Below are 10,185 nucleotides of genomic sequence, written 5' to 3'. Positions count from 1 at the left end.
ATTCTCTTATAGTGATTAAATCTATATTTTTTTAGTTTGTAATATATATGTATTTTATAATATATATAAACTCATTTACCGAATCTATTATAAGTTTTTTGATAAAAAAAATATCTTCTTATTTATAAAATTGATATTTAATCAATTCATTCATTAAATTTGAGGAATTCATTGATGAAGATAGGCGGAAGAAAGGAATTCCTTATTTCTCTTGTTAGCGGCCTGAACATACATGGTTATATTCAAATGAACATCTAAATAAATAAATAAATAAAGGGAGTGCTTTCTTTTCTTTTGAATCCGATGAAGATTGTGTTTTACAGTGATTTGAGGAAATCTCCTTAACATTTTTTATTATAAAGATTAAAAATATTTTTTTAAATTATTATCAAATTCATTTTAAGTGGATGTTTGATAAACTAACTTAATAACTTAATTTAAGTTATTAAATAAATTAAAATTTTTTGATAAAATAATTTAATGGTAAAATTTAAAGTAAAAAATAATTTTAAGTAATAAATACAAATAATTAACTTATTTTTAAATTCATATATTTATTTTATCTTTTTTATTCTGATTTTTCTTATTATATTCATGATTTTTTTATTACTTTACAACCTCCGTTATTATTTAACTTTATTTTCTCTAGTTCTAATTTATAATATATCAATTTAATAATTTATAATAATTTTTAAATTAATTTTATTAAATAATATTAATATTTAAAATAAATTTAAATAATATGTTTTAAGTTAATAATTTAAGTATAATTTAATTTAAAATCATTGATTAAGTTTTTCTACAAAGTATTTTTAGTGAAACTTTTTTGTCATAAATATTTTTAGAAGAATTATCTTGAAGTATTTCTCTTAAAAAACAATATAAAAGATTTTTAATATTGTAAAAAATTTTAAAATATTTAATAATATTTTAAATAACTTATGTTTTTAAAAATATATTTTTTAAGAACAAAAAGGTTCCTAAAATCAATTGCGACCGCACTCTAACTAAAAAAAATGGTTTGGTAAAAATTAAAATGCGATAAAACCAGGAATATTATTTTGTATATTTATTTTTTGCCTGGGCAGAAATCAGAATATGGAATACATTATATGTGAAGGGAGGGAGAGCATCACCCTACTCTTTCTCAGAAATCAAGCAACGCCAACATCAAATATCCCTGTGTGAAAGTAGGGTTTATTTATTGTCATTTCCATAATCTTGGAATTTCTCAATCTGAAATTCCAAACCCTAACGTTGGATTCTTCTCCATTAAATAGAAAATTGAATTTGCTGAATCTGAGGTGAGAGTGTGACAGACCATTTGATTGAGCATAGAAATGGATAAGTTACTGGAATTCGGGAGAAAAGCGATGTTCTATGTTAGGGTTCTTTCGGGATACGAGGAGCGAAGAATCCGATCTTACAGATTGCAGCTTCAACAGCGTCTTGCACAGGTTTTTCTTTGCCTTCTTTTTCGTCTATCGTCTTGGAAATTCGTGTCGTTCTGATTTCGCTGTTTATTTTTTTGGTTCTACTTCAATCGTTGACTGCTAAAATTGGGATTGAAGTTATTATGTATTTATTCTGCAATGAAAAATAAAATAAAATTGTTTGAAAAAATTTTGTGCCTCGTTTGAGCTGTTACGAAAAACAATCACAAAAAAATCGAGCTGAAACACTTGGGAACATGATGTGCAATTCGAAAGAGAATGTAGAGCTCTCTGGGAAATAAAATGCAGAGAGGACGATTTGGAGAAAGTTTGAAGATTTTGATTTATGGTTGTAGTTGGTGAATGATATCATGTCATGGTATGGGAATTCTGATTCTTACATGTCTTGGTTTTAAACCTTTGTGTATACCCATTTGTTTGTTTGTCTTTTCCCCTCAACTATTAGGGCTCGGGGGTTCGGCTCTTGGTGTTATTCATTGAACATTCTTCCATAATCTTCTGATTCTTAGATTTCTTGATTTTTTTTTGCCTTGCTGCAAGTTTCATTTGGCTGTTCTCAAATGCTAAACTTTAATCTAAAGTTTATACCAGTAAACCTGCTTCAAATATTGAACTCTTGAGCCCGTTAGCCTGCTTGTCTAAATACTTTTTAACCTGCACCAAGAAAAAACATTCATTATAAAGGTCCTGTTAAAATATTTTTTCAAATATTTCTTAAAAATAACTTTTATATATTGTGCCCTATTTTCAATCATCCTCCATATTTGTGTAATTATTTTGTGAAGTATCCCTAAAAAAACAATTAAAAATAACTAAAAAAAAAAAAATTCAAATATGTTCTTAAAAAACATCATGTTTTCAAAACAATTTTTGAAAATCTATTTTGGAATACTTGACAAGTAAATGTGTTTTCTATTTATTTTTTCTCAAAAACAAAATATTATTCTTGAAAAACCTGTCAAAAAAATATGTATATTATTCTTGAGAACAGTTCCTATACATTTTTAGAGACTTAATAGTATATGTCTTGTGTACTCTGGTGTACCTTTTTCTATTACTAATTTATAAATACCTATCTTTACCTATCAGAAAAATAGCCTTAGAGACTTACTAAGGCTTTATACGAGTCTTACCCCAAAGAAAGGTAATCGAATCTACAAATTAAAAATTACAAATTGTACAAAGAAATAGTATTTTTCATCACCAATCATTATCTCAGGAGTAGTAGGACTGCAAGGAAAGTTCATGAAGAGGAAAGAGAAAGATAGAATGGTGTGGATGGACTCTAAAAATAATGTTTTTTAGTCAAATCTTTATATTTTGTCCAAGAGTCTAGGTGCTTAACTCCTTTCCTCGTGGGCATCAGTTGAAATCCATTGGTCCTACCTAAAGTATGTTTTTTTTTTCTTGGGAAGCTAATTAAGGGAAGGTGTTGACCTTAGACTAGCCTCAAAGGAATATCTTCTTTCATAGTGCCAAAGCAAGGGTGCTATGACAACAACTTTTCTCTTTATTGAGCTTTGTTTGGGTCTATACTTATAGGATAGGATGACTCTTTCAAGTTGGCATGAATTCTTTGTGAGAAGAAAACACAAAAAGGTTTAGAGAGCTGCTCTTTTGTATATTTTTTTTGATACTTTAGAAGGAAAGGAATTGAAGAGCATTCGAAAATGAGGAGCAACCTCGCTCCTCCCTATTTTAGTCAAGTGGTCACATCAATCCCCTTAGAAGGCCATTGCATAGGTATTTTAGGACTTCTCTAGTAATACTCATTTTTTGGCAGGAGATGGGGCAATGCTTCATTTTTGGGAAGACTTGTGTCTGGGGATCAACCTCTTTGCTTTCAATTTCCAAATCTGTTCATAGTTGTGACAATTGACCATTCTTCAATTTCATCTAATCTTGGCATCTCTTTTCCATTTTCTTGGAACCTTAACATTCATTGTAATTTCCTTGATTTGGAGATAGAGGACTTGGAAAGACTTATGACCTCTCTTATCTCATGTGCATTCGACATAGTCTGCTCTTGATCTGAGAGTTAGGTCATTATATTCTCCAAGTCTATTCATATTAGAATCTTTCTTTTCAGCCTTGTCCAGTCTATTAGTTCCTGTTTATTTCTTGCTAAGAAAATTTATATGACAAACCCCATCTACGGTCAAAGCCTTTGCATAATAGCCAACAAGAAGGTCAATACCAATTACTTGCTATAGGCGAGAAGACTTCACAAAGCCATTGGTCTTGATTGTTTCATTATATGTATGAGGATTAGTGAATACTTATAAAAAAAAAGTGCATGAGGAGTAGTGAATTGATTGACCATCTTTTTTCTTTATACTGCCCAATGAGCTTGGCTTTTTGGTATAAAATAACCAAGCTTGATTGGTTTTCCTCCTAAGGGTATAAGCGACGTAATGATAATTTCATTTAGAGTTTTGGAGTGTACAACTCGAGGTAAAATTCTTTGGCAATTGATTTGGATAATATGGTGGGAAAGAAACATGAGGATTTTTTTGAGTAAGTGGAGAAGTACAAAGTTGATATGGGACTTAAATGCATTTCCGTTCTTCTTTTTTAGCCTCAACAATTTTAGCTTGCAAGGACATTCCTCTCAATTTATTTAGTTGAATTGGAATCGGGTGTGTAAATAAAAAAGGTTAAAATAGCAAATCCTAGCACAAAGCTTTTGTCTCCTATGTAGATGTATTGCTTTCTAACGAGAGAGGAACTATACTTCCTTTGTATAGTTTTACATGGTATAATAGTGTGAGGTATTTGTCTAGATATTGTATTGGAGGAAACCCATTCATCTATTCTTTGAATCAAAGTTTGTATATCTAGGGTTGAATATGTCATCCTTTACATGTACTTCTAAATCATTATCAATGAATATTTTGTTTCTGATTAAAAAGAAAAATGTAAAGCAGTCGATTTAATTGCTAAACTATTCCTTTGTTAGAAGTTTGTCATTATGGTTTTGGAGGTGCATAGTAGAAGGATCAATGCCATTAATTAATTTTGTAGATTGGGTAGGATATGACTGAGGAAGGGAGTAGTTTATTATGTTGTCCCTACTACAAGCTATGCCTTTTGTTACCCATTGTCTACGCTTCTATGTACCTTGGTGTATAGTTTTTTTTTAATGTTATAATATGTTCGTTGTACTTCTTAAAAAAATTAATCTCGTTTTGTTTATGTTAGTGCACCTTTTTGCCAAACGCTATTAATATATTTCTTTACTTGCCTCTAAAGAAATCAATTATCAATCCAATTTATAGCAAGTAGCCTTATTTATAGGGAAAATCCTAAAAACAAAATAAAACGATGAAAAGAAGCTTAACCTATGTTGTAACTTATGAGGACTTTTATTTCTTTATTAAAACTCCTAAATCTTCCAATAATGAAACTAAAAAGAAAATAAAAATTTTCCTTTTAGAACTTTTTGTGACACAAGTTTCTAATAAAGGAGATTTCTAGATTTAAAAAGGACTCGAGCAAAGTCTTTTAGAAAAAGCTCTGTTAGAAAATAAAATGTTTTAAAATATAGAAACTTCTATGAAGGAGAAATCTCCCAATAAAAAAACTCCCAAATTCTAAATGAAATTCAATTACCAATAACCAACCAATTATGATTTTAGAGAACCTACAAAACTGTAAAATTACTTAAATGCCCTGGAAGGAGCAATTTACGTTTTCTTTATTTCCTTTCACTCATTTCTTAAGTAGATCTTGTAGATTCATCCCCATTAACGACATTCATTTGAAACTCCTTCACATATGTAGGGCACTCCTTGGATGTTTGAGGATCTTAAAATATTCTTTTTGCAGTCGAGATGTTTGGATATAACTATACTGCTATGGAGAAGAAAAGAATGTAGTCTTAAAGAAAAGACTAAAGAGAGGAGTAACATGAGTAGTACATGTAACACCATTGTATAATGGTATTACATATCCTGTCAGTTTGGTCACAAGCCTCGACAACTTTACAGGATCAACTCTATAGTCCTCTGCACATGTATAAGATGTTGTCTCTCAAATTATCTTTTTTCCTCCTTGTTTGCCTTTGAGAAGGATATAGTAAGAAGAATGAGCAGATTGTTGAATACGTACCAAGAACTGTAGATATTCAGATATTCATGCTACTCAAGTTCATGGTGTCAAAAAACTTCCTGGTATGCATTATTAACAGTGCAAGTAAAAATGTGTTAGCTTTGTCGACGGATGGACTCAATGTTGAGAGTTGAGATTACTTTTGTGAAATGATTGGATAGGTGCCAAAGAACATTGTCTTACCAAACAGTGGATCCAAGCACTTGCAATCTTAGGGGGAGACTAGAGGTGCAACTTGGGTGGGTTGAACCCAACCCACTTTTGGGCTAGTTTGGATAGCTCCTTTTACAATTTGGGTTGGGCTTAGGCAAAGAAAACCTCATCTGAATTGGATTTGGGTTGGTTCGTTGGGCAACCCAAACCTGAATTGAGTATTTAATATATATAATATAATATAATATAATATAATATAATATAATTATTTAGGGACATTTAAAGTTTAATTAACTTTTAAGGATTTAGTTAATACTCAATTAGGTTATCTTATATAAAATAGATAAATTACCTTCTAATCTATTAAAATTAATTAATAACCAAATTATTTTATTTATTTCATTTAAAAAGAATTTCTTATCAAAAGAAAGAAGGAATAAGCCCTACACTTCTGTCTGGACTTTCACTTTCCTCTCTCCACTACTGCCATCTTCCATTGTTTTTTACAAATGTTTTGGCTTGCCAATATGTTACACTTTTTTGTTTTTGTTTTTATTTTTTTATTTTTTGGTGGAATCCTGCCACTTAACCTGATCCAACCTGAATTTTGACTATACCAACCATGTTACCTACCCAAACTGGGCATAACCCGTACATTTTTCTCCACCCAAAGACTAACTTGATTTCAACTCTAAATTAGGAAAAACTGTCTAGGTTGAGTTTGGGTTGTGGAACTTGGGATAAAAATCAGGTTGGGTTGGATTTTGGGTAGATGTGATTTATTCTCGGTATGGCTTGGTTGACTATCAACCAGATCCAACCTGCTTGAATTGCAGCCCGTAGGGGAGATGTGTCCATGGTATGACTGTATTATGTGTCATATGGTGCAGCATGTCAAAATGCTTATGGATCATAATGTGGAACACCATTTAACTTTATTATTTCCCTCGTCGCTGCGGTTATTTCTTATATTGTTTATTTTAGCACTGGATATTCCTGTATAAACAAGGATATGTCATTAGCTCTAGTGCTTCTTTATTGGACTTTTTTGGTCAAATAATTTGGTAGGTGGAACAAAACAATCTCTCACCAAGAATGCTTATGGCCCCTCAGAGTTATGGGGAGACAATTCAGTAGTACATGACTCCACCATGTTTATAGGGCGAGGTTTGTGGGAATGTTTATTGATTATAGTAATGAACACCATTTACAGTTTAATTTTGTTAGTATGTTTTCTCCATTTCTGTGGCTATTTTTTTATACTTTCATTCAGCTATCACATTTCTCATGGTAAGCAAGGTTAGCACATTTGTCAGTAATGTTTCTTGTCACGATCCCTGATTTTTTTAGTAACCTTTCTCTCACTGTGTTTGAACCCCCACCTCTCTCTCTTTCTCTCCAGGCGCAAGAAAGGAAGGCAGCAATAAGAAGGATCCCTGAACAGGCTATTTTATCAGAGGTTCGTCATATGGTTGAGGAGATGCAAACTTTAAACAGGAAGCTGGAAGAAACAGTAAGTTTCACTTTCTACTGGAGAAAATCGAACAAATGAATCAAAATTTTCTGAGCTTTAAGGTTCATTTACAATTTGCTATATGTTGGGACTTTTGTCATTGTGTGGAAAAATGCATTTTCCAATTTTTACTATATGGTAGAGATAATTGGATAACAGCCAAAATAGGTAATTGCATTACATTTTCTGCAAAAAAAATTTGCTAGCATGACATTGTTTTCAATTGGATCTGTTCCAGCAGACATTGAGTAGGAGGCATCACAATTCTAAGTAATGATATTTGTGATATGGAAAATTAATTAATTTTTCACAAAAAAGGTGTTATAATCACCATAACATTTTTAATCAAATTGTTGTCCACTAGTCACTTGTCTTCATCATCACCCACGTCAAAAAAATCACCTAGGAGGGATCTCAGGAAACCTTGTGCACGCAATGTGCCTATTTGACATCACAATTTCTCCATCAAAGAGCCATCCTAGGAGAGACTGCATAGAACCTCCTTGTGCATGGTTTCATCTATTTGACATCATTCTTCTGACATCCAGGAGTTGCATTTGTTCTTTGTTATTTATCCATTTTGGATCAATCTTTTGTCTACTTCATCATCAGTGTCGTTATTATTGTATTACAAGTCTTTCTTGACAGGCTAGCATTTTCTATGAGTTACGGCCATATCTATTATAAGATTTCCTTTGAATTTTCTCTGTTTCTGTTGCACAAATAACATTGTAAAAGCATCTCTTCACTTGTTGATTCTGCTTTAATTCAATGTGAACTCCTCTTCTTTAGCTCTGACAGTCTGCCATTATGAATGATACAACCAGTTATGTCTGCCACATGGAATTTTTTAAATCCATAATTTGTGGAATCTATGTCCTCATTGCTGCAGTAGATTCAGAAATTGTGGGAAAAAGTATAACGAAAAGGAGCTGATGAACTAGAACCTTCAAAGGCTGGCTTTCTTTCTTATTTTGAATTGTGAACACCAGTTGAGGCAAGACCTCTTTTGGTATTTTAAACAGTGTCTTTGACATCAGGACTTCATTTATTCCAACGGTGAATGGAAAGAAGTTTACAGGGTGAATGAAACTGCATTTCAGTGTAATCTGTAATCAATATTGGTTAGCTATGATTTACATAACATTGAGATGATATGCAGCCTTTTTCCAGAGTTGCCCTAAACTCAGTGGATCTACTCCACTTATGCCTCACAAATTTTATATCATCTTTTGTAGGGTGGGGGGGGGAAGGGGTTATTCTGTCGAATCCAACACATGCCGTCAAGGAATGCAACTCTGCTTTCTTTAAATAAGTCAGCCATCTCTAGTTTTCAGGTGTCTTAGAGAAATGTGTATTTGTGTGCAGGAAGCTGCCATTGAGGAGTACTTTAAGCCGATTGACAAGGAAGCTGAGATCATCATGAAAATGCAGCTTGATGGAGAGGAGAAGGCAATGAAGGAGATGATGGCAACCATGCATAAACAAGCTTTGTTCGAGAAAGTAGAAGCAGAAAAAATTGCAAATATGCAAAATGCAGGCACAAGCCAACAACATGACCAGGACCCTGCATCTGCATCTGCATCTGCCACCAGCCATGCTCAGATGAGATGATGCAGACTCCATCTCTTTCCTTGGCTGATTTTCTAGAATGCTGCTTGTAGAGATTTTGACACTCATCACTTCCATTATGAATAACAGAGTCCAATAGGAATCATACCTTGAGAAGTGCAGACTCTGCGATAAAGGCCAATCAATCTTGTTCTCTCTTCCCCTTATTTCACAAATATTTTATCCGTTTACTACTCTACTGGAACCATAGAAAAGAGATGTCACAAGTGAGACTGTATGAGAGGGATGGAGAGAGGAAGCACAAAAAGGCTGATTATTCCACACACAAACCCTCTGATCATGCGATTGGCATCAAGGATTTGGTTTGAATGTTACCATGAAAGATGTGTATCTAACAACACTAGATACAAGTTAAGGCTAATTCTCTCTTATGGATGGTATTTGTGATACTCACCTCCCTTAAGGTTTTAGCTAAATACCCGATAAGTATCTTTTTTATTTTGAATGAAAGGGAGGTGATAAATGAGAATGAAAATGGAAGTGTTTGATGAAATTTCAAATCAATGAGGGGTCAAGTGTATTTAGTCAACTTTCGGCTGCATTTTGAACATTGAAATAGAGAATGAGAAATCAATTTCATTCCGATTTGTTCATGTTTTTGGATTACTTTTAAAATGGAAACAAAAATAGGAATAACAAATTCATCGTCATATGGAAAGCATATCATATTTCACTCTCAAGAAGGATTTTGATTCCTCTCCTCTACAAGGATTGTGATTCATCAATCGTACCTCATAACAGTCATCCAGGTGAATAATACCGACATATGTAGGCCAAGTCCTTATTCTATAATATTTGTAAGATGGAAAGTCCAAGCGCATAGGACCCATATCGCATTGTAAGCAAAAACCAAGGCCCCATAAGCTGGAATGATGATGTTACCCTGCCACGATAAATTAGAGACAAAGTCCAACGCATAGACTCCATCAACTGCATTATGAGAAGGACTTCTCCTCATTGGCCGACTTTTCACTATTATCTTCATTGTTAATCTAATGTCTGAGAGAGGATGATAGCATTAATTAAATGGTTTACATCATACAACATGGGGTTGGTTTTCATTGATTTAAAATTGGAATTAGGCACTATGACTAGCTTGTCTGGTAATAATAAGTACCATATAGAAATCTTATCTTATTCTGATTAGATGTATAGGTCATATCTTACCCTCTTGGGAGAAAGAGAAAAACGGTGAATTGAAGAATAGGATGCAAAGGAAAAGCAATAAGTTGAAAATTATTTACTTTGTTATTTTAATTAGTTTTTGCTAAACATGATAATATAATTTTTTTTTAGTGATTTTAGGAAGTGTTTCTAACATTT

At 32.6% G+C, this 10,185-nt stretch overlaps 1 protein-coding gene across 1 annotated transcript; it reads left to right on the top strand.

Annotated features, from left to right (window-relative positions):
• Positions 1 to 1,097: 1,097 nt before the first annotated feature.
• LOC117929056 lies at positions 1,098 to 9,355 on the top strand. Its single transcript, XM_034849618.1, has 3 exons — positions 1,098 to 1,457; positions 7,120 to 7,230; positions 8,599 to 9,355. Exons 1-3 carry the CDS (start codon positions 1,341 to 1,343, stop codon positions 8,842 to 8,844), a joined length of 474 nt encoding a protein of 157 aa, XP_034705509.1. The 5' UTR covers positions 1,098 to 1,340; the 3' UTR covers positions 8,845 to 9,355.
• The last annotated feature ends 830 nt before the right edge of the window (positions 9,356 to 10,185 follow it).

This window comes from Vitis riparia, chromosome 1 (assembly GCF_004353265.1).
Source record: "Vitis riparia cultivar Riparia Gloire de Montpellier isolate 1030 chromosome 1, EGFV_Vit.rip_1.0, whole genome shotgun sequence".
NCBI classification, from domain to species: domain Eukaryota; kingdom Viridiplantae; phylum Streptophyta; class Magnoliopsida; order Vitales; family Vitaceae; genus Vitis; species Vitis riparia.
This window is presented reverse-complemented; position numbering and strand designations above follow the sequence as displayed.

Bases quoted from the DNA above. Each gene is read 5' to 3' on its own strand.
- LOC117929056 (XM_034849618.1), top strand. From the start codon at position 1,341: ATGGATAAGTTACTGGAATTCGGGAGAAAAGCGATGTTCTATGTTAGG. The intron at 1,458-7,119 runs GTTTTTCTTTGC...CTTTCTCTCCAG, and splicing joins TTCAACAGCGTCTTGCACAG to GCGCAAGAAAGGAAGGCAGC. The intron at 7,231-8,598 runs GTAAGTTTCACT...ATTTGTGTGCAG, and splicing joins ACAGGAAGCTGGAAGAAACA to GAAGCTGCCATTGAGGAGTA.